Source organism: Monodelphis domestica, chromosome 4, assembly GCF_027887165.1.
Source record: "Monodelphis domestica isolate mMonDom1 chromosome 4, mMonDom1.pri, whole genome shotgun sequence".
Classification (NCBI taxonomy): domain Eukaryota; kingdom Metazoa; phylum Chordata; class Mammalia; order Didelphimorphia; family Didelphidae; genus Monodelphis; species Monodelphis domestica.
In genome coordinates, this window is record NC_077230.1 from 5396074 (window position 1) to 5420874 (window position 24801).

Genomic DNA, 24801 nt, shown 5'->3' on the forward strand with positions numbered 1-24801 from the left:
CATCTTAGCGTGGCGGCAGTTATTGTTCGGGTTTAGCGGTGAGTTTCCTTGATACAATACTGGGAGAAGCTTAGTTCAGGTGAGGCGTTTTCTCTGAACTCTCTTGGAGTTTAGGCTGATTCTTTTCTCCTTTATCTTCCAATGACCATCCTCTTAGGAAAGCCTCTAATCTTCTTCAAAGACCATGTGGCGGAGATCTTTGAACTCCCCTTGGCACAGGCCAGGCAGGAGAAATTCTATACCCTTTCCCTTTCTCTTTTCCTTAATTACTTCCCTCTATATTAATTAAACCGCCATAAAATTTCCAAACTGACTTGGGTATTTTATTTGGGATATTTCCTGGCGACCAAATTAATTTAGATTAAGTCACAACCTTAAAATTACCCTTACACATAGAATAGTGTATCTGTCAGATCTATGAGAAAGGAAGGAATTTAACACCAAATAGGAGATAAGGAACACTACAAAATGTAAAATAAATAATTCTGATTATATCAAATTAAAATGTTTCTGTACAAACAAAACCAATGCAACCAAAATTGGAAGGGAAGCAACAAATTTTGGGGGAAATTTTATAACAAAAACCTCTGACAAAGGTCTCATTTCTTAAATTTATAAGGAGCTAACTCAATTGTACCAAAAAAATCAAGCTATTCCCCAAAGGACAAATAGACAAGGGATATGAATAGGCAATATGATAAAGAAATCAAAACCATTATTAAGGCAATGAAAAAGTGTTGTAAATCTCTCATAATTAGAGAAATGCAAATCAAAACAAGGCTGAGGTGCTACCTCACACTTAGCAGATTGGCCAATATGACTAAAGTAAAGGAAAATAAATGTTGGAGGGGATGTGGCACTAATGCATTGCTGCTAGAATTGTGAATTAATCCTGTCATTCTGAAAGGTAATTTGAAATTATGCTCAAAGGGCTTTAAAAGACTGGGGGGGGGGGGAGCAGCTGGGTGGCTCAGTGGATTGAGTGTCAAGCCTAGAGATGGGAGGTCCTAGATTCAAATCTGGCCTCAGACACTTCCTAGCTGTGTGACCCTGGGCAAAGTCCCTTGACTCCCATTGCCTAGCCCTTACTTCTCTTCTGCCTTGGAACCAATACATAGTACTGATTCTAAGACAGAAGGTAAGGGCTCAAAATAAACAATTAAATGAATGAATGAATAAATAAATAAAAGACTGTCTGCCCTTTGTTCTAGCAATACCACTGCTGTTTGTACCCCAAAGATATAATAGGGAAAATTACATGTACAAAAATATTCATAGCTGCACTTTTTGTGGTGGCAAAATATTGGAAAATGAGGGGATGTCCCTCAATTGGGGAATCGCTGAATAAATTGTGGTATATTATGGTGCTAGAACTCTATTTTGCTGTAAGAATTGATGATCTGGAGGCTTTCCATATGAACTGGGAGAACCTCAATGAACTGATGCAGAGTGAGATGAGCAGAACCAGAAGAACATTGTACACAGAAAGCAAAACATTGTGGGAAAATTCAGTGTAATGGACTGGTAGCAAAACAACAATCCAGGACACTCCTGAAGGACTTATATGAAAGAATGCTATCTACATTGAGATAAAGAATTATAGGAATAGAAATACAAAAAGCAAAGCATATGACATCACTTATCACAGGTATATGGGTATGTGATTTGGGGTTTAGGCCTTTAAAAAAATTGCTCTATAGCAAGTGAATATGGAAATAGGTATCAAGTGCCATTTGTACAGCCCAGTGGAATTGCTAGTCTTTTGCTCAACTATATGCCAATAAATTTGAGAATTCAAGTGCAGTTGTATAACTCAGTGGTAACTGTATACTGGCAGCAATGCAAAGGGGCCAGACTTTCATTACAGTAAGCAGAGTTAAGGTAAGTCTGTCTTTTGCCCTAGTATATGTGTGTTCACTCTACTGCCACTGGGACCTCATTTGTTGTCCAATGCACCAAACCCCTGGGGGCCATGCCTATGACGCCCCGATGCCTCCATCTCTGCCTTTTTGCCATTTTACGTCTTGGTGCTGGGCTAGAACAATTACCACTACTAAATTCTGAGTTCTGTGTTGGGACTGTATGGCTGAAGAGAGAAGCATTATTGTACTAGCATGCTATGGCCTACTCTGTCCCACTATGATCGTGTGCTTACGTAGATCTTTGTTTGGGCCCGTGTTAGCCCTGGCCTTTTAGGATCACAGAAGAACCCCGAGTGCTTCTATGGGTGGGACCTGACTTTCACCTTTCTATGGTCAGGGGAAGAGTGTTCTTTGGGCCCTGTGGAGAGTTTTGGCATTACCACGTGCTTCTCAAACAATTACCAAAGAAATCTATTTAACAAAGTATCGGTTGATCTCTCAAAGACCAAAAAAAATTTTTTTAAATCAGCTTCAACAGAAAGACCAGATAATGCTAAAATTCCAGGGATGTCCCTTGTTTACATTCTCTCACCGTTGAGATTCCTCATGCCACCCTTTAATTGGCCGTATCCTTACAAAATTATAGGACTGAGAACTGTTGATTCCCTACACTGTCGTTTCCAAACCGCCATTCAAAATCAAGTCATTAAAAAAAATCAAGTAGTTTACAAAAATGTTACCTTAAAGCTGATAAGGGCCTTCTAGATTGAAGTCAATAATGATAACAGTTGGCATAAAGGTTCCCTAACTTCAGCAAGGACTGAGCTCAACTACTTCTGAATTTGTCCTTTTCTAATGAGGGGGAAATTTTTTTCCCCTTTTTTAACCCTCACCTTCCATCTTAGAATCACTACTGTGTATTAGTTCTAAGGCAGAAGAGTGGTAAGGGATAGGCAGTGGGGGTCAAGTGACTTGCCCAGGGTCACACAGCTGGCCAGATTTGAACCCAGGGCCTGGCTCTCCATCCACTGAGCCACCCAGCTGCCCCTGAGAAATCTTTCTCAATTCCTACACCCTCCAATTCAATACTTAGAAAGCTGCTTTGAAGGTAAAGTGAGTTCCGAAAAGATTCCTTGGTACATCTTGGAGGAGGCTTAAATGATCAGCCTGGAAGGTCCAACAAAACCAGAAGCCCCAAAATACTTTATGATTACATCTATCTTCAAGAGACAGTTCTTAAGAATAAAAGCCTTACTGCTGCTTTCTTCTGGCCAAATGCTACAGGCTAAATGCGCTTTCTAATCTCCAGTGGATTGGGGGTAGCTCAGAGTAAACAACCATCATTTCTAGAAGCCTTACCAAAAGCACCAAGAAGAGCATGGAAGGAAGACACTCACTTTTCTTTGCACTGCTGCTGCCTCACTCGGGTCATTATGCTCCACTCTTGAAAGGTCCCGCACTGGCCAAGCACCTGGTGGCTTAGCTTTGAAATGGTAACAAAATGAGAAGTAAGGTCATTCAACAGTCAGCAAAAGATGGACGTAGCCATAGATCAGGAATTCAGCGAAAGGATCTGAGAGCTCTGGGAGCTGTCCGCTCTGTAATCAGCAGATGAGAAAAGAGCTTCGAGTTTGCACCAAGGAAGACTTTAGGTAAGTCTCAAGAAAACCAGGCTTACTTGCATTGGGGGTGGGCTGTACTGTTTCTACTACACATGGAATAAACAGGAGCTAAGCGCTAGTAGAACCAATAAGGTTGCCAACAAATACTTTAGAAACCAAAATTTATAAAGATGAAATTTATTTGCTTTAAAATTTAGAATATACAACTGCATATACAATTTAAAAGCTGAGTAGTACAAAATTAAAACATGATATGTAAATAAATTTACAAAATCAATTTGGTTTTTTACAACAGAGGTTCCATAATTTCATAAAATAGTTCAAAGTACAATTTTACAGAATTAAAAATCTCCAAGACAAGATGGAGATAGCTGAATTACCATTGAACTGATAATTTAAACCAAGCTTAAATGTTTTTTGTTTTTGAAAAGTGACTTGAGATACCATTTCACAGAAGTACTTTCTTAATATTTTCAAAATGGACATACTTACGGGTTAATAGCTTGCAATAATCATTATTCCTAGACATACTGAAGTTAAGAAAAAGTATTCTCCAAGAAGCATTTATATGCTAATGGAGTAAAGATCCAATCAATTTCATTTTCCCTCCCAAAATGCTGCCACATAAGACTTTAAAAGTTTTATTCAAGTCAAATAGAAATCAGAAGATAATTCAAAATTGCGATTCAAGTGTGAGATATCCTTGTCTAGGAACTGTAAACACAAAAGAGCAACACTTTTAAGTAGAGAAAGTACATATAAAAATAGATATTTTATTTAAAATTCAATTAGTTATGTTATCTGTAGTAAATAAGAAAAAATAGAGAAATTGTTAAGATTAAACATTAGAAATTCTAACTATTACGGTTAAATAGCTAAAGCTAAGCTAATATGCTGGAAACTGTTGGGAGTTGGGGGAAGTTAAAGGTCTACAATAAGAGACTGCCTTAACAGATAACACTTGCTTTGAAAAAGTCAATTCTGAAAGGATAATATGAAATTAGAATCTTGAGGTGCAACCAGAATTACATTATGCAAGATTCTGAACTATTATGGTAAACTTTCAAGGTATATTACTCATTGTGTAATCCAAGGTTTATATGAAGATCTCATTAAGAAATTTCATTTATATTTTTCAAAAAAAACAACTTAGTTGAGCAAGAAAAAAATAATTAAAAATTGGGTGTTTTTGTCTCTTGATGACAATATTTTAATTTTTAAAAACAGAAATAGTAAAAGAAACTAGTCTTTCCACTAAGTTATGAGTTAAAAATTCAATTAAGAAGCAACTATAAAAAGCAAATTACTTTGTATAGCTATATTTTTACAAAACATTAAGTTAACTCTTTCAAAAGAATATTACTCAATTCCAGTCAGTAGAAATAAAACCTAATACTGTATTACTTATTGTATTTTTCCATAATATACAATTTTGTGATGCCAATACTCTCTCACTATTGTCATAAGTTATTTAGACTTGATAAAACGACCAATTATCGACTTAAAAATTTTGAAACTCCTTAACTTTAATAATGGGTTTTCTAAAAACTGAAAAATAGGTTAAGGAAACGGTAAAATAGCTGCCCAAATTTTTATGAACACACATAAATCAAAGGAAAACAAAATGCAAGCCCCCCCAAAACAAATAAACTAGTAAGAAAACCTCAACTGTAAATAATGAAACAATCACAATAAACAAAAATGGAAACCATTCTGAATAATTTCCATTATGTTAGGCAAAATTAAAAATATAGATATTCAAAAATCTATTTTCACTATTTAGAAAATACTTTCGGATCTGTCAATTCACACTTCAATGTATACAGTGTGCATACATACATACATGTATGTTTTTAAAATTGCATGCTGTAAAATCAATGTGGAGTTTAAAAAGCAATAAAGTCCCCTTTTTGTATTTTGATCCGATTTCCAGGGTAAGGAAAATCGTTCAGCTGTGATTCCCTGAATTAGCCATTAACGGCATCAGGAATCTGAATAGCAGGTACACTTTTAAATGTGGGATGTGATTCAATGTGCAAAGCTAGCCAGGAGAATTCTGCACTTGAATTCTAGAGCTGGGATTTCACTGGTGCGGGAACTCGGAGGGAGAGAACCTTCCTCCACCAATGAAAGCTGGCCCGTTTGGTGACCCGGAGGAGCCTGGAGCACTGTGAGGTGAAATGATGTGCCCAGAGGCCAGATTGGAACAAGGTCTTCTAGCCTTTGGAGGCTGCTCTCTCTCTCTCCACTATGGTCATGCTGCTTCATTTTAATCCTAAAAGATTAAGTAAATCTTCTAAGATAATAAACCGATGCTCTCTGAACTTTATTTTTCTTCAAAAATCAATTTAGCTTCTTAATTCAATTGAACATTTATTAAGTACCTTCTCACAGACGATGTAACAGACAGCGCTAGGCACTGAGGATGCAAAAGCAGAGCAGGAACAGCCCCTGGACAGCTATTCTGAGAGGACTATGCGGACAAATACACGCTGGAGAGTGGTTTGGAATGCCCAGAGTGGCCTGGTGCCCTCTGAGGAGAGAGCCAGGAGCCTATCACTAGGACCACCAGCGAGTGCAAAGCCAAGGACAAACCAAGGAGTAGGAGATGAGCAGGGAGGACGCTGCAGGAAGGGGAGATGGCAGCCAGTGTGAATGCACAAAGCTGGGAGATGACAGAGATACTGAGAAGAGCCGAGCACTTTGGTATCACTGTTACAAGACATGAGGCTGTATGTGAAGGGAAATAATGGTAAGAAATTTAGGAATTAAAATTAGAATTTTCCTTTCAAATTTCACCAAAAAAATGAATGTAATAATACTTCAATAGCCAATCAATGGCTCAAATGATAATGAAATCTAAATATATCCAATTATTGGCATATAAAGTTGTATTTGCATCCAAATGAACACAAAAATAGGCCTATCTAAGCAAGCTTCAAGCATAGCAGTTACCTGGAATAGTGCATCTAATTAAGTTTTTGGAGATTCAGAAAAGTTAATACTAGAAAGACCAGGTAGATCAAATGAAGTAAATTTTAAAATGTCATTATTATTTACTATAATTTTTCCTATCTCTACAAATTCAGATACAAATAATTAAAAGTAAATATTATAATTCTACTTTGACATAGAAATTTTCCTTCTTTCTCTCTTTTCTAAATATTGGGGATAAAAAATGTACTTTGTCAATTCATACTACTTGATCCATTCAGGGCTTTTAAAAATTCTTGTCCTTTTATTAATGACTTGCCTACAGTCAAACACATATTAAGGGGGGCCGCTGGGTGGCTCAGTGGATGGAGAGACAGGCCTAGAGAGGGGAGGTCATAGGTTCAAATCTGACCTCAGACACTTCTCAGCTGGGTGACCCTGGGCAAGTCCCTTGACCCCCATGGCCTAGCCCTTATCATTCTTCTGTCTTGGAATCAATACACAGTATTGATTCCAAGATGAAAGGTAAGAGTTAAAAAAAACCAAAACCAAACACCCCCCCTCCCCACTAAGGGTCCAGGTAAGATTTGAACTCGAGTCTTCTGGACTCCAAATTTAGCATCCCAGCCGTTATGTTCGTGCTACTCTAAGCCTGTCCTATATATCTGGACAAACTTGTAAAAACTCAAAGTGGAAGCGTCATCCCATTAGTCCCTGATGCCACTGCCACACATTTGTTGGGCACTTAAGAGATGTGGGGGCACTATGCCTTTCCAAGTTCGGACAGCTGGAAGGACCTGTGGTTGATAGAAGCTCTCCATGCGACAGGGATCGGGAGGGGGCCTTCCCATCGACTGCAGAGCAGTGAGCAGTCTTCGCTGGTGGAGGAGATCCCCGGGCAGGAGCTACCTAAGCCCATGAAGTCGCAGCAACATCGTTATACCTGTGTAAGCATGTATAGAAAGCACTCAAATGCATCTTCATGAAGATAGATCACTGGAAAGGTACCTAAAATAGCCTCTTCATATAAAATTCCGTATTAAAATATTGCTCATAATAAATAGGAGGTGAATCCCACGGACTTCCCCCTCCTACAATTGAACCGCTCGCTCTGAGCTGGGCTCTGCCATTTTCTAGGGTGCACCTGAAAATGGCGACTCTCACAGTGAGCCCACCGCCAAAGGGGGAGGAGCCTTTGCAATCGGCGGTAACGGGGTAAAAAAAGAGTCTTTCAAACCCGAGCTCGTCTCTGCGCTGACCTAAAAACATCAAGATTTGACTCAGTCCCACGGCCGAGTGTCTCTGGAGGGGTTCCGGCGTGTCCCCAGAGGCCGCCGCGACGCCCCGACGCAGCAGGACCGGCACTCCCGTTCAGTGGCTGATGGGAAGGTGGCCCTTCATCCCCTGCCTCCCCACCTGAAGACACGGCAACTTGGAGTAGTTCTTAAGGAGCTGTTCGATGGCGATATGTCGGACGTGGAGCTCCGACGCCAGAGAATCCTTTACTTGTACTTGATGCGCCAGCTGCTCAAAAACGCCTGCAAGAACGCAGAGGAGGCTTTTGGTTAGCGCTCGACTCCCGTGCATGTGGCCCGCCACCGGGCTGGGCGCTTCTCTGCACTCCTTACCTTTCCTCCATAAAAAGCCTCGAGGATTTCCTTCTCCGCTCCTTGGACAAAAGAGCACCCGGTGGCCTAGGGTCATGCATGCAGCAGTGTCTGAGGCTGGGTCGGAATTGGGAAGATGACTCTTCCCGATCCAAGCCACAGCACCACCCCACTGCCACCCCACCGCCCCTCTGCGGTTCACAATGGTGCTCATTCCAAGCGGTTTAAAGGAGTGGGCACCAAAATGCTCCCATTAAAGGTAGCCTTCATTCCTGAAATACCTCAAAATAATGCCCCAGATGATCATTCACTACCTTGGCCTGCACTCCTTTTCCTCAGGGGCCCCCCAGAGCAGCTAAGGCATCTGTTGAGCAGAACCGTGACTTAGGGTGAACCCACGTTTCTCCCCCACCTATTAGCTCTCTCTGATCCGCGCATCTTCTCTAGCAGCGACTACCCCTTCTCTGATGGCCAGCCCTGCCCTGGCTCCCCTCAGGGGAGATGCACCCCACAAAACGGCTTGCTGCTTCCAGGCTCTCCCTTTCTAGCGATCTCTTCTCCTAAGTCTTTGTGGTGTGACCCTGTCTTTCCTGCACCTCTCTTTGGAGATGTGTTGTGTACGTCACAGACCCCACGCTGGACTCGACATCCCCCCGCTGCCGCAGTGTCGCTGGAGTTCAGCGCAATGAGGAGAGTGAGACGATCAATGACACACCCTAGAAATGTCCCCAGCCTTCCTAGAACTATCTCAGCACCTTCTGCCTGCACGCCAGGCCTATCTCAACCTGCTCCATCTATAAAGGATCCACTAACTATGAAGTCCCTAACACTCGCCCCTTCAGTTTTCTGCAGCAGCCCGGCTGTCAGAAGCCAACTGACAGCAGCTGCTTGCCCGAGAGGGACCGCCTGCTCTCTAGAGAGCCCAGAGCCCAAAGACCCCCAACTGTCCACCGCTGCTTCCTAACCAAACGCCCCCCACCTTCCTGCCGGAGGACCCGCTGCTTCCTCTCCCGGTCTCCCTGGGAATGGAATCCTCAGCTGCGGCTCACTGACTCCTGCCAGTTCTGATCGACTTAGAAATCCTGCTCTAGCCTCTTAAGGAGACAGAGGGAGAGATGAAGAGAATTTTACTTTGATACTGAACACTCTTAAAATGCCCCCTACTTTTTGTTGTCATTATTCCTCTTGAGATTCTAGAACTTCCGTGCCTCCAAATGGACTTTCCAATGACTCAAACTGTAAAGATTATATTCATATCCATGTAAATCCCCCCATTCCTGGCCATGTTGTGTGCTGTTCCTGCCACCAATCTTTAGTAAAAAATTACAAAATGTACCTCCCATATGAGAGTAGAGTGTTATGTACATTATCTTCTAGAATAGTGACTGCAGAATTTTTTTATTTTTACACCTCACCTTATAAAGTCTGTTTTATCTTAAAATCTCTGTGTTCTGGGGGGCAGCTGGGTACCTCAGTGGATGAAGAGCCAGGCCTAGAGACGGGAGGTCCTAGGTTCAAATGTGGTCTCTGACACTCACCAACTGTGTGACCCTGGGCAAGTCAGTTGACCCCCATGGCCTAGCCCTTACCACTCTTCTGCCTTAGAACCAATACCTAGTATTGACTCTAAAACGGAAGGTGAGGGTTTATAAAAAAACCAAAACAAAACTCTGTGTTCTGGAATATCAACACAATGTTTTAATTTCCAATCTAACTAAAGAAATCCTCTAATTCCTTTCAAAAGAGATTATTTTCTACATTATAATATCATTATAATATTATTCCTTACCCTGGACTTGCTGGTGAAGCTTTTCATTCAGCTGCTCTACCTCACCAAGGCTCATTGAACTCACTGCAACATGAAAATAGAATTATTATTACCAGAAAAACCAGAAAAAATAAGACACAGTAACACTAACAAAAAGTGAACTCTTTTTCTGAGACATATTCATTCGCTCTTAGCTGGCACTGTGGAATGTAGCTACAAGTTGTTACTTAATACAAATTCAGTAGCTTCATACAATATTAAAAATCATTAGATTATGACTGAAATGATCAAAGAAAATTATGAACAGAAATATAACTTGTCACATCAGTGCAAACCAACTATGCATGTTTCTCCAACTCTCGTTCTGGAGCAACAATGAATGTGGCAACGTTTCCATGTCTTAAGAAGAACATACTTTTTGGGGTATTTGTCATGTTTTAGTTGTGTCCAACTTTTCATGATCTCGTTTGGGGTTTTCTTGGCAAAGATACTGAAGTGGTTTGTCATTGCCTTTTCCAGCTCACTTTACAGATGAGGAAATGGAGGCAAACTAGGTTAAGTAACTTGCCCAAGGTCACACAGCTAGTGCGAACTCAGGAAGTGAGTCTTCCTGACTCCAGGCCAAAGGCTCTATCCACTGCACCACCTGACTACCTTCTACTACTTGACAGATTACAATTGCAGTTGCTTGTCATGCTACCCTGATTCAAAATGAAGGCTCTTCTGAAAACTACAAAGATTGCACAATAATCAATAGCGGGCCTGTTTGTAACTATATCAAAGTCACCCTTCACTGATACTATTTAATTTTAGAAACAAGATAAAACAAAGGTACCATAAAATAATCCTTTCCAACCACATCAAGGATACATCTAACTCTTCAACATTATGGAAGTCAACATTTTATTAGGGTTCAACTAGTAACAAACTAGCTAAAAGTCATAGTTAAAAAATGAAATATTTTGAGGGTTGATCTTTTTAACAAATTTTATATGTTTTTGAGTTGTAGCAAAAACAATAAATAATCGAAAATCACCTGGTGCCCAATATTCTCACAATAAGGCGTTCTGGTCTATAAATGACTTTTCCAGATTAACTGAAATTGTCAGAACTGTGCTTTTTGACATAGATTCAAGAATCTAAGGTAATTGATAAATGATGAAAGATCAGGAGGAGCCACCAAATAAGTTAATTATGAAACGGACAAAACGACATAGCTGACACATTACAAATGACAAAAATATAAAAATCTTCATCTCTCTCTGATACTGCTTTACTTACATTGTTCTCTGGTATAATAAGTGTGTTGTCTCCGGTCACCAACATCTGAAACAAAGGCTTTCTTTTCTTTTTGCTGGGCTTGCTGGTGATGAGACCACAAAACACTATTATGGGAGAAAGGGGCACTTGGATCTTGCAGCATTTCAAGCCCGAAGTTTGTAGATTCTCTCTGCTCCAAAATCCTTTGTGCATGGTTTGAGATGCTTACTGTTGCTCCATCGATCCATTTTGCAGAATACTTTGGTACTTGGGAGTCAAACTGTGGTAATAACTTTCTATCTGACTTAGGCCTAAAATTTAAAAGTGAGTGCTGGGAAGTTTTAGAACATTCAGAATCAGTCTCTACATCCTTATTCTGGGCATGCCGTATAATCCAATTTATCTTTTTACTAAATATGGTTTTGACTTCTTCATAAGTGCTTTTGGAGAGTTTAGATCGAGAACAATCCTGGTTTGCTATCAAATGGAATTTTTCAAAGCACTCTTTGTGGCCCCTTAATGATCTTGTATGCAAGAGATTAGATTTTGGCACTCCTATAAAGAAAACAAAAGGATAAAAAATTTAAAGATGAATATTTCAAAACCATAAGTCTTAGAAAAAAGAATTTGTGAATTAGGGAAAAACTATTAAAAATAATTTTTAGGTGGGGTTTGGACTGGGGTAGAAGAAGTTCCAGTGGAGAAATACTCTCAACACTGTGAAGACTGGTAACTGTTCTGAAATTTACAGAAAGAACTGCCTGGGCACTAAAGAGATTAAGTGGTTTAGACAGGATCACAGAGTCAGGGTACACGTTTAATTTAATGTCGAAGACCCCTTTGGAAGTCTGATGAGACTTACAGACTTCTTTCTCAGAACAAGAAGAAAATGCCAAACTTCAGTTACAGGCTAGTAAGAATAGACGTGTTTAAGTGGGTGTAGATATATGTATGTACATGTTTCTGTATGTATAAATTTAAATTCACAGACACCTGGAGACCCTGTGATCTCTCCATCCCATCTTGTTCAAAACCTTCATGTTAGAGGCCAGCCTTGAACCAAGAGATATGAGTACATTTCAGTCTGCGATTTGAAATAATCACCAGCTTGGATGTGGTCCCATGGTTTGGACTGGCAGTGTCTCCACTCATTGACCACCTTCCCCCACAAAGGGATCAGGAGCAAAAAGCCCCCAAAGGTGGGTGCCCAGGAAAGAAATCCTTCTTGTAGGTAGGACTCCCAAATGACACATTGCCAGTCCCGCCAGAGTTGCCAATTATTGCACGCAAACGATAAGCAAAATATCAGTCATGAAGAAAGATAGGTTTATTGGGGGAAGGGGGGTCCCACAACAAAGCTGGACTCCTCGGCACGACCAGAGGTCCCCAAGCACTATGAGAGAACTTCCTTTATACCCCAAAGAATTAGACAACTTTTATACCGGTACACAAATAGTACAAAGTAGTCATGCCCCTCAAAGAATAGAGATATCCAGAAGCAATATTCATTGATTAGGTCAACTAGGAAGCATCCCTTCTTTGGTGAAAGAAAGCTTTTGACCATGACTTGAGAATCACTTGATGAAAAGTAGGGCTAAGAGTGGATGGAGGTGAGTAGTAGCAGGTTCTGAACTAAAAGTCAGGCATTGTGAATTTTAAAACTACACCTTACTCAGGCCGTACTTTAGAAGATCTGTTTTAGCTATTTCCTGATCAATAACAATAGAGATACTTGGACTAACAGAATCAGGTCTTGGGAACTATACATTTCTCCATCCTACTTAGTTTAGCAAGATCAGGAATGACTGCATCATACTCCAAGATTTAATTATCTGAGGAGATGGCCTTCAACAGACATGTGCAGATAAAGTGGAGAGACCCCTGGGCTGTCCTAAGTCAAGCTAAGCGATCATTGGTATAGATGAGATGCAGGAAAGTGACGTAAAACCTTCTATATAAGGCACGTCACTTGCTCTCTCTCACACTTTTCCCCCCGGAGAGGCAACTCTGGGTGGCAGCATGCTAAGCATTCCGACATCTTGGTGTGGTGGCAGCTATTTGTCTGAGTTTGGTGGTGAGTTTGCACTTGAGCTGATTCAGGTTCAGGCATTTTGGCTGAGCCCTTTCGGAGTTCAGGCCGATTCCTTCCTCCTTACTTTCTAGAGCCTCTGGTCTTCCTTCTAGCACTAGCCAGGCAGGAGAAATCCTACTCCCTTTCCTTCTTCCTAATCTCTTTCCACTATATCAATTAAATCACCATAAATTTCCAGCTGACTTGGGTGTTTTATTATTTGGGATTTTCCCTGGCAACCAATTAAATTTAGATTTAAGACATAACAAGATTATCTTTACAGTATCCTGATGCATAATGGGTCACAAGTTTGGGTGCCTGATATAACACTATTAAAGGTGGGAGTGGCATTAAGGCCTTGCAAAAGCACTTATTTCCTTAATCCAAAACCTTAGTACTTATACCAGAATATTCACAAAAGCCTGCTAAAATTCATGACATGCTAACTATCTTAGAATTACAACTAGGATTATCCCAAGACTAATGATAACATTAGAGTTTAATCTTCATATTAGGGAGTAGGGGGATCATTTCTCACATGAGGCCAGTTCTCTATCCTCTACAACACTGCCTCCTCCCTAAGGAATTAAAAAAAAACATTAAAAAGAAATTATAAGCACAGCTTAAGTAAATGTTTAATCATATAATCAAATTGTATAAATTTGTGAAAATATTTAAGTTAATGATTTATACCAAATATAAGCTATTTCTCATAATATAAATTTTTACAATTTTATGGATTCACTCTTAACCTTATATTTCCTGGACTAAAGGTATAACTTAGAGGTTTAAGTGCATAGTTTTAAATATATACCCTTCTAATTTACACATAAACACAAGCATTTTTTCAATTAGGCAAAGTACATTTTTATCACTGTTTTCTTTACCACTATAAAATGAACTGCTCAATATTTTTGTTTGTGTGGGTTATTTCCCTCTTTCTTTTGGACTATAAATCTAATAGTAACTATCACTGGGTTTCAAATTATGCATAGTTTGGTTACTTCTTGCTGTTCTTTAAAACAACCTGATTTCTAGTATTTAGAAAACTGATTTATAGCTCCATTTATTCCTGATTAACTGTAATGCTTTATCATCTTTTGAGATCTATTTCAAATTAGCAGGGTAAAATGGAAAGCAACTTTTGCATAAAAGAAGCAAATGGCAAAAAGCACAAACATGCCTCTTTCTATCCACTAAAGACTTGCCTTTCTTGCTGCTAAGTGGACAGTGATGGATACGTTAAAGAAAAAGATTAGGAAAGACAGGAAGAGAAAGCTGAAATGAAGGGGGGGGGGGTTATGCTGGACACTGTGGATTAGCAACTTAAATAACCATCCTAAGCTTTTAAAACCCAGTACTGAATCCAACAGAATTTCTGACCTCAAGGTCAAAATTTTCCCTACATCCTTATCTCAGCTATTAAATACGCCTAGAGTAGCTCCAAATCCCCTAGATAACACAATCCTTTTCTAGGTTTTATATTAAATAGAAATACTAGGTATAGAGATGTTTTGTTTTTTAAATTTTTTTAAAACAATACTTTAGCTAAAGGAAAAAACCCAAAAGGCTCTGCTTCTTGGTCCTTTCCTGAAATAAAGGCTCAGAACCTTGGAAAGGTGTCCACTTAAAAGACTGATAACTAACTTGGTGAGGAGAATGAACATGGGAAGATAGCTGGATGTTTTCTTTACGAATATGGCAAACTGGAACCTAAAAACTCTGCTTGACACGAAAAATATTTACTAGGCCTTGTGAAAAAGTAATTCTGGATAAGAGAAAAGAGTATATTAATAGAAAAGTCAGATTCAGTTAATATTTTCAGCATTCCTAATATCTGCTTTATTTTATATAAAATGAAAGGATTGTATTTGCAGCAGCAAATCAAAAACCAGATCCAGACTTTCATATCTTGTTTGACCATGTATATACCACAGCCTTTCTTAAAGAGAGGATCCCAACTGCTAGCTTCCATAAGTCATTTGTTCATTTTCTAGCAATCTGCTCTTGTCAGTTCCATTAGCCTGAAAGTAGCAGTAACTTGGGTAGCAATAGCGTTAGAAGTTTCAGCAATAAGGGACTAGGAAACAGCATGAGTGTGGATTAAGCGTGATTGTAAATGGCAAGCAGTTATCAAATAACACAAATTAAAAGGTTTTATTTTTAGCCAGATCTAGGCTATAGTTGTTGCCCATTCTCAGGATTCAGTCTCCTATCCTGAATGAGCCTTTTAAAACTAAGCAACTTTATTTTTTTTTAACCCCTTACCTTCCATCTTGGAATCAATACTGTGGATTGGCTCCAAGACAGAAGAGTGGTCAGGGCTAGGCAATGGGGGTCAAGTGACTTGCTCAGGGTCACACAGCTAGGAAGTGTCTGAGGCCAGATTTGAACCCAGGACCTCCCATCACTAGGTCTGGCTCTCAATCCACTGAGCTACCCAGGTGCCCCCAAACTAAGTAACTTTAGATTTAGAAAGTGTTCTATGCAAACATTAAAAAGCCTCCAGTCTTGAGCCTAGTCCACTCTACTTCTTGATGACATAGACTACACTCTCAGAAGTATCAAAATTACACTGCTTGTGAAGTCAACTTATATGAATATTCAATAAAATCATGCATCCAGGCCTTTCTCCTATTTATCATAAAAGACAGAGAAAGGAAAATTTGAAGTCTTCCAAAAGAACATCCACGGGGCTATGAAAAATATAAATCCTCACCCTACACCAAAATAAACTCAGAATTGGTGAATGACTTGAATATAAAGAAGGAAACTATAAGTAAATTAGGTGAACACAGAATAGTATACATGTCAGACCTGTGGGAAAGGAAAGATTTTAAACCCAAGCAAGACTTAGAAAGAGTCACAAAATGCAAAATAAATAATTTTGACTACATCAAATTAAAAAGGTTTTGAACAAAGTAACAAATTGGGAAACAATCTTCATAACAAAAACCTCTGACAAAGGTCTAATTACTCAAATTTATAAAGAGCTAAACTAGTTGTACAAAAAAATCAAGCCATTCTCCAATTGATAAATGGGCAAGGAACATGAATAGGCAATTTTCAGTCAAAGAAATAAAAACTATTAATAAGCAGATGAAAAAGTGTTCTAAATCTCTAATAATCAGAGAGATGCAAATCAAAACAACTCTGAGGTATCACCTCACACCTAGCAGATTGGCTAACATGACAGCAAGGAAAGTAATGAATGCTGGAGGGGATGTGGCAAATTAGGGACACTAATACATTGCTGGTGGAGTTGTGAATTGATCCAACCATTCTGGAGGGCAATTTGGAACTATGCCCAAAGGGCACTAAAAGACAGTCTGCCCTTTGATCCAGTCATAGCACTGCTGGGTTTGTACCCCAAAGAGATTATAAGGAAAAAGACTCGTACAAGAATATTCATAACTAACCCTCTTTGTGGTGGCAAAAAATTGGAAAACGAGGGGATGCCCTTCCATTGGGGAATGGCTGAACAAATTGTGGTATATGTTGGTGATGGAATACTATTGTGCTAAAAGGAATAATAAAGTGGAGGAATTCCATGGAGACTGGAATGACCTCCAGGAAGTGATGCAGAGTGAGAGGAGCAGAACCAGGAGAACACTGTACACAGACGGATACATTGTAGCACAATCAAATGTAACTGACTTCTCATTAGTGGCAATGCAGTGACCCTGAACCACTTGGAAGGATCTATGAGAAAGAACGTATCCACATTCAGAGGAAGATCTGTGGGAGCGGAAATAGAGAAGAAAAACAACTGCTTGACTACATGGGTCAAAGGGATAGGATTGGGGATATAGACTTTAAATCAGTGGTTCTTAACCTTTCTAACGCCGTGACCCCACAATACAGCTCCTCATGTTGCAGTGACCCCAAACCAAAAAATTATTTTTGTGGCTACTTAAAAGCTGTAATTTTGCTACAGTTATGATTCGGAATGTAAATACCTGATATGCATTATGTATTCTCATTGCTACAAATTGAGAGGTTGAGAACCGATGCTCTAAAAGATCATCCTAGTGCAAACATAAACAGCATGGAAATAGTTTCTGATCAAGGGAATACCCAGTATAATTGCGTATCAGCTACAGGAAGGGTGGGGAGAAGGAAGGGAGGGAAAGAATATGATTCTTGAAACCAAGAAATAATGTTCTAAATTGACTAAAAAAAATTATATAAATCCTGTTTCTTTGTTTCTACTTTGTATACACATTAATGAAGAATTAAGTCATTCATATAAGAACTACATATTCTGCCTTGTAGAAAGGATATGATTTTAGTGATTTAATGACCAGTTCTGATTAGAGGAAGTGTTACATGGTGACAGAGCACTAGACTTGGAATCAGAAAGACCTAGTACAAATTCTGCCTTGTACACTCACTAAATGTGTAAACCTAGTCAAGCCACAACCTCCTCAATGCTTAATTATAAAATCAAGATTTATAACAATGAACCACAACAAAGAGAACTTTTTTTGTAATAGTGAAAAAATTAGGTGAACCTAAGAAAGTGTTCTGGATGCTAACTTTCAATATGGTTTCAGGTTTTGTCTATCACTTGTCATTTTTATACGAATCACTTTTGTTTTTAAAAATTGTTCTTGAATAAACAAAAATTATGCTTAACTCACCTAAAATTTGGTCATTGATGATTTTCTGTTATATTTTCACTGTAGCATCCAACATTTGGTCAGTCAGCAGAAGCCAGGCCTCTACTTGTTCTAGAATTTCTTTTCCAATGGGATTCCTTGATAAGAAGCATTCGTTTTGCTCATGATATTGATATCACTGAGTTTTCTAGGAAGGAGTCCAAATGTAAATCCAAGAAACTGTTCTTGAATGCTATGTTCCATTCTATAATTTGTAGGCTTTGTGGGTAATTTCATATTTTCCCCAAAAAGTTTTGTAAACTTTTAAACATGAGCTCCATGTAGTGTAAAAAATAGACTCGAATACAGGACTACAATCCCCACAAGCCTTTGCTCCACTTCCCCAGAATGCCTTGTAATCTCACCTGGGCCGAGATCCAGAAGGTATTTAAGCTGATTCAAAGGCTTTTGAGGGGCTTTTTCGACTTCCGTTTTGCAGCAGGAGCGTCTCTTGCGTGATGTGAGGTTATTTTGTCTAGGCCTCTGGCCTAGGCACATGTTTCTTACTTGTATATTTTTTAACCTTTAACCTTTAATAAACCTCTAACAAATATAATACTCCTTGCAGAGAGAAACTAATTTCTGCCTCAGATGCCTCAGTCTCCCCATCTCCCTGAATTTTAACTGTTACAGTAGCTACTTCAACTTCAACCAACTGTTCTTCCAAGATATTTGTCTTCCAAACTTTCCTTATTTGAGGATCCATAAATAAGTTCTTTTTGATTGTGGCCTCACTGATTCTTGGAAATTTATTTTTCAGATAAAGAAAACTCTCATAAGACAGATGCTAAGGGTTTTTTTTAAAAGGAAAAAAATATTTGGGGGTACTTATAGGAGGCTATGCCATTTTAGAACAGGAGCTAAAAATTCAACTATATAGTTAGATTATTATGAGATCACAATTCTGGTATTTTAGCTCTATTTAGATAATTTAGAATTATTAAATGAGGCTTTGAGAAGAGGATGAATAGGTGAATCACTGCCTTGCTAGCCTCCTACCTTGTCATCCATGTCCAAGCTTCATTAAAATGTGAACCACTTAGGTTCCTTTTCTTCATCCACATTCAGATTTCCAATGACTTCTGTATAAGTAGTTTCCTCAAGGTAAACAGGTAAACAACTGATAGTAGCTATGGACACCGTACCATGTGTTTAGACTCGTAAAAAATCCCAGATACATTTATTAAGCAAATAATATTTTTGTTCTCTCCCGATCTTAGGATCTAAAATTACACTGGATGAGGCCACATATCCACCTAATGAAGAGTTTAAAATAACTGAAACAAAACAAGTGAGGGAACTCCTGCCTTGTCCTGATTCCCTATTTTATAACAAGGGAGTTCATATGCTTTAACTAGGAAAATAAATGTTGACTCAAGATGTTCACTGCATAGATAAAAATGATTCAGTTGACTGACATGCTCATGAAGTATTATTAATCTGAGTAATGCCCCAAAACCTCTGAAGTGTAAAGCATTTCAGAAAACAGAATCAGAAATAATAATGACATTAAACAAATGACTTCTAGCACACAATTGACAAATCAGTCATTTAAATACTGCGTTTTAATGCAAGACAAATGTGAGGCAGTCCTGCCTCAAAACAAATAAGCTGGGGCTTTCCAAAGCATGTAAGTACAAATCAACTAGTTATTACTCATCATCCTCTGGCACTCCACAACTAAAACATATATTGTTATTGCCTCTTACTATATAATTTATATTAAAATTCACAAGCCAGGAACTACGGGTGAAAGAATTTTCCTTTGCAGTTTCCAAAACAGATGAAAGATCAAAGAAAGATCATGTGACAATGTATTTTTAAAAATAGTACTTAGGGTTGCTGAGGATCCCAGTGAAATCGATGAACACTTATTAAACATCTATTTTGTACTAGGCTCCGTGGTAAGCATTGGGGATACAAAGAAAGGCAAAAAGCAGTCCTTGCTCTTAAGTAGTTCAAACTTTCATGAAGGATACAACAAACAAGATAGATACAAAATAATCTGGAGATAACCTCAGAGGAAGGACTCTAAGATTAAAGTGTGATAAAAGGCTTCTTACAGAAACTGAGAATTTAGCTGAGACTACTGAAGAAAGCTAGGGAAGCCGGGAAATGAGAGGTGAGGAATTCTAGGCATGTGAAAAATACCCAGGAGATTGCAAATCTTGTCTTTCTCTGCATCAAAGACTACATGCGGGACTGGGGGGTGGAGAATAAGGTGTAAGACTGAAAAGGTAGGAAGGGACTAGTTAACAAAAGTTTTAAAAGCCAAACAGAGCATTTTATATTTGATCCTGGAAGTAAAAGGAGCTGGGGGGGGGGGGGGGCGGGGATGGAGAGGTGATATGGTTAGACCTGGGACTTTAGGAAGATGAAAATTTGATAGCCTCACTGGAAGATAAGACTGGAATTGGGGAAGAAACTTGAGATAGGGAGACCAGGAAGCAACAGTCCAGGAATGAGGTGATTATACCAAAATGATATTATCAAATGACAAAGGTTTGTTAAAATATTTTGTAAACCATAAAGTACTTCAACTATTATTATTATATGTAGTTAAACAGGCAAAATTATTAAGAGTTAAAAGCTGTTTTTCACTACAAATATGAAGTTCAAACTATTCCCTACTATGTTAATCCTAGGTTAAGTTTACATATTATCTTTTCAAAAGAGAACAAAGACTGATGAAGTTGCATCCTGATAAACCAATTAATAAACTAAGAAGCCAAGAGGATAGTTACTATGGAAACTGGAAAAACGGTCAACTAGAAACATTTAAAGCTATGCCTTTAAATTCTATTTCAAAGAATATTTTAGAAGACAATGAAATTAAAACTCAAAATGTATATATTATTCTCTGGACAGCATTTGGAAATATCCCTATGGTTTTTTAATTTATAATTTTATGCCAATGTAATTTTAAAGTTAAAGATGAACTCAGTTCAACCTAATTTTCTGCTTTTGTTATGCTAAAAGTCATGTTATAGGTAAAGAGGTAGTAAGATGAACTTTTTCCCATCAGAAAACAAAGCCACAAATGGCACCATAAGACCCAACAGGAAGCTAATTTTTAATGTTTTTCTTAGTAAAACTGGTAAATTGGCAGAACTTTCTCAAAAAACAAATTTTATAGTTTAGAAATGGTAAAGTGCTATTTTTAACTTCAATTTTGAGTTAAAATAAAAAAAACTGCTGATTTCTATAAAGATGATAATCTTGTCTCAATAACACAAAGGTCTTTATTGTCATTGTATACTATGCAGACATGTTTTTGCATTCAAGTTTTCTCAGTGGATCTAGGCTGGACTACATGTTACAAAATAGTCAAACAAAGTAAAATAACTTCAATCATCTTTATTAGGTTACTAGAGTATAAAAATCAAGGCTTTTAATTTTAAGTGCCAAGGAAACATTTTTATTATGATTTCAAGCATCTCCTTTCAAAGGCTTGACTGGAACTATTTTTTCCTCTAATCTGGCACACTCAAATGCTAGGATCCAAATCTGCCTGTTGTTTTAAAGAAGATTCATATTGTATGGTTGGGCATACATTATTAGTTTAATGCCTTTGATTAATTCTGTGGGGAGGTTTTCATTTGATAAAGGTATTAAGGATAGAGTATCTTGTCAATGACTTTAAATAGGATGGTGTTTTATATTAGTAATCATCAAAATTCTCTGTTACTGGTAGAAAAACTGAAAGCAACCCAAGATTCAGAAGGAAAAGAACATATTAGCATATCATCAGTTAAACCCAAAGATAGTAACTACTACTACTATTTGACAAAGACTGCTAGGAAAACAGGAAGGTGATGAGATACAAATTGATCTGGACCAACAATCACAACATGAACCAAATAACGTCCAAATGAGATATGTAACTTAGATATAAAGTGTTAGAACACAAAAGCAAGAGAACAAGGTTACAAAAAAGAGAACTGATCATAAGAGACAATAAAGTCAGTGTTGATCATATAAACTTGAAAAGCTTCTGCACAAACATAAATCAACAAAGCAAAAATCAGAAAGAAAACAATGGCCTGAGGAAAAACCTTTGTAGCTTGTCTTTTTCTCATTCAAGTATATAAAAACAAGATTCATTCCTTAATAAAAAAAAGGCAATACTTAAAATTATAAAAGAAAACTACCACCAACTATGAAAAAATGCTTCAGATCACTGACAAGGTACGTGCACATTAATACAACTTCTTTGTTCTGTCTTACACACCCATCAGAATAGCAAAGATAACAAAAAAGGAAAAAATGTTAGAAGGACTGTAGGAAGACAGACATAGAGTACTGTTAAGGAAACTATTCTGGAAAGCAATTTGGAAAAGTTACTAAACTGAGCAGTGCTACCTCTACTCAGTTTTTACTTAGCAATCCAAGAGGGAAAACCAACGCACAAAAATATTCCCAACTAAAATACCATCTTCTAAAAAAGTCTTCCTAACTTCTTGTAATTCTAGCGCCTTCCCTCTTTTAGTTATTTTTACTTATCTTGCATATAGCTTGTTTATACATACTTGTTTGCTTATAGTCTCCATGAGATTGGGAACTCCTAGAGAGCAGGGAGTGTCTTTTTCCATCTTTTTCATATCCCTAGTACTTAGCACAGTGCCTCGCACATCAATTGTCTACTTGGCTGACATTTCCTAATCATATTTTTCCATCTTGTACTCAGATGCGGCTTTGATTCCACTATGTGCTCATACAAAGGAATAGGAAGTAGGTTTAGATAGAATACATGTTATTAACTGCCCAGTATACTTACCCTCAATATTTAGTTCAAAACAAAGGTGGCAGAAGGAAAGTGTTTCTTTATCTGTTCCCAGTTTACAAATACTGCAAATGTTGTCATCGTTCAAGTCAATGTTGACAAACTGCTCTTCATTCATAGTGTCCCTATTAGCAAAAAAAGACAGTTACAATTTCAATACATTTCTATTTTCTTCACATTTCTAAACTCTTTCTTTAAAACAATAAAATGACTCAGAGGAAGCCCTCTAGTACCTTGGATGGATCTTCTAAGAGTTGCAGAGGATGAGAAGGCATGGATGGACTGAAATCTTCACTGATAGAAGGAATTCTCCCATGCAGTTATCTGCCTAAGTGCTAAAAGAATAATGGGTCAGAATGAGTAGAAAAGCCTTCTTTTCTTTGATAAGCTATTATATATTTCCCAGATAAATGTCAGTCTCAATAGGACCACAGACTCCGGGCTAGAAACTGCCTAAGAGACATCTAGGCCAAAACCTTTTATGATGAGAAAATAAAGGATTTAGGAGGTTAAGGGACTAGTCCACAGTCTTGGAGACAACATTTGAACAATGTCCTCGGAAACTTGACTGTGTTTTTTCTTCTCTATTATATTATTATGCAAACAACTGAGGTTATTTAAGTGTGTCATTTAGTTTGGGAAGTCTGGCCGACTTTCTGGGAATTCTATTCGAACACTTCTTTTAAACACTGTGTCTGAAATATTAGAGCAGATAAATCAAGTTTCGCCCTTTCCTAGTGCCTAATCAGTGGGGGGGGGGTGTAGACGGGTGAGTGAGATGCCTACACAACTCACAGCGTTTTCATTACTGCTCAACAGCTACCTTCATGTCATTCTAGCAAACAGAAGGGCAGGCGGAAGTGGAAGATGCCTTCTCAATAGTCAAGCTTTACCAAGTGCCCGCTGCCCTGGGGACGCAAAGGGAGGGGAGGGAGAGGAGTCTGTGCACGGAAGGCGCTCACAATCTAATAAAGGAGACCACAGAAAAGAGGAGGGGGCTTGTCAAAGAAGCGGACCCCTCTCTTTAAAGGGCTGAGGTCGCGGTTCTACCCTCCAAAAAGGGGAGGGAGGAGGGCGGAAAAAGCCTCGCTGGACCGTGCCGCAGAGATTTCCCAAAGAAGACTTTTGCTACGGTGGAGAAATGTAAAAACCCCCGATGAGCGCAGCGAGGTGGACAGAGATGGCCAGCGCTGCCGCGGAGGTGAAGGGAAGAGGAGCAGCCCCAACAAGGGGCCGAACCACACATTTCGAGGATAGAGGACTCGGCTCGGAGCGATCTGGGGCACGACCCAGCGGCACGGCTTTAAGGACCTACGATAAGCAGAGCCGTGCCCAAACCGGGACATAACGAGACGTTCACGTTCTTGCCTTCAAGGAGTTTGCAGGCTGGCAGGGAAGACCCGTGTAGACAAGCATAAACAGAACAACTTCATGGGGGATGGGGGGGGGGGCGTAAAATCAACGAGCCAATGTGCCGGGCATGGAGGGTTAGAACTACAAGGAATGAAATAATCAATAATTGCCCATCTCTTATACTTGGGGTCGGAGACACCCCTCACTACAGAGGCTTTACCTCAACTTCAGGAGGGAAACGGAGCTTTGAAAAGGCCCAGAAAAGGCGCCGGAAAAGAAGCTTCAAAGCTTTCTCCTACTCCACCTCAACTGGGGCGCCCAAATGGTTCTCCCACTCCACCCCCGCTCCAGCTAAGGTCAAGCAAGCGCTCAGCCGCCGGGAACCAGGGACAAGGGCAGGGCTCGAGACTCCGGGGCAGGGAAAGAAGAGGGTCAAAGCCGCGAGACAGAAGAAAGTTACCCGGACCCGGGCCCAGGCTCCGTCGGCCTTGGCCACCTCCTGCGGTCTGGAAGCAGCACCCGGGGGGGGGGGGGTGGAGGGGAGAGGGGGGAACCCCGCCTACTGCGGCCGCGGCCATTCCGAGAAGGGATCAGGGAAGCCCAAGGTAAGAAAGGAAGAACGGCCACCTTCGTTTCCAACGGTGCTTTGGACTCATTTGCGGCGCCTGCTTCCCAAGGCGCAGACAGATTTCTTCGCTTGTCCTTGCCTGTCTTTCTTGGGAACTGCAGCCATCTGTGGGGAAATATATTTATCGCTAACCCCGACAGAGTCCTAAGTTAGACGGTGCCACTTCCTCACTCGGCCCCCCCACCCGCCGCCAAGCGGAAACAGCGGCCCGGGGGCAAGAAGAGGGGCCTGGAAGAGGCCATTCCTTAAGAT

The 24801-nt window shown here is 39.3% G+C and overlaps 1 protein-coding gene across 6 annotated transcripts; it reads right to left on the reverse strand.

The window, feature by feature from the left end:
• Positions 1-3645: 3645 nt before the first annotated feature.
• On the reverse strand, positions 3646-24749 carry C4H21orf91 (chromosome 4 C21orf91 homolog). Of its 6 annotated transcripts, none has more exons than XM_007493122.3 (6): positions 24549-24748; positions 22802-22903; positions 22563-22693; positions 11075-11608; positions 9815-9877; positions 3646-7956 (listed from the first exon to the last, which is right to left on the reverse strand). In XM_007493122.3, exons 3-6 carry the CDS (start codon positions 22684-22686, stop codon positions 7790-7792), a joined length of 888 nt encoding a protein of 295 aa, XP_007493184.2. In that variant the 5' UTR covers positions 22687-22693; positions 22802-22903; positions 24549-24748; the 3' UTR covers positions 3646-7789. The 6 variants fall into 6 exon arrangements, with proteins under 6 accessions (XP_007493184.2, XP_007493183.2, XP_007493186.2 ...); XM_007493121.3 differs by lacking the exon at positions 24549-24748 and adding an exon at positions 24382-24452; XM_007493124.3 differs by lacking the exon at positions 24549-24748 and adding an exon at positions 24388-24433.
• Between the last annotated feature and the right edge of the window lie 52 nt (positions 24750-24801).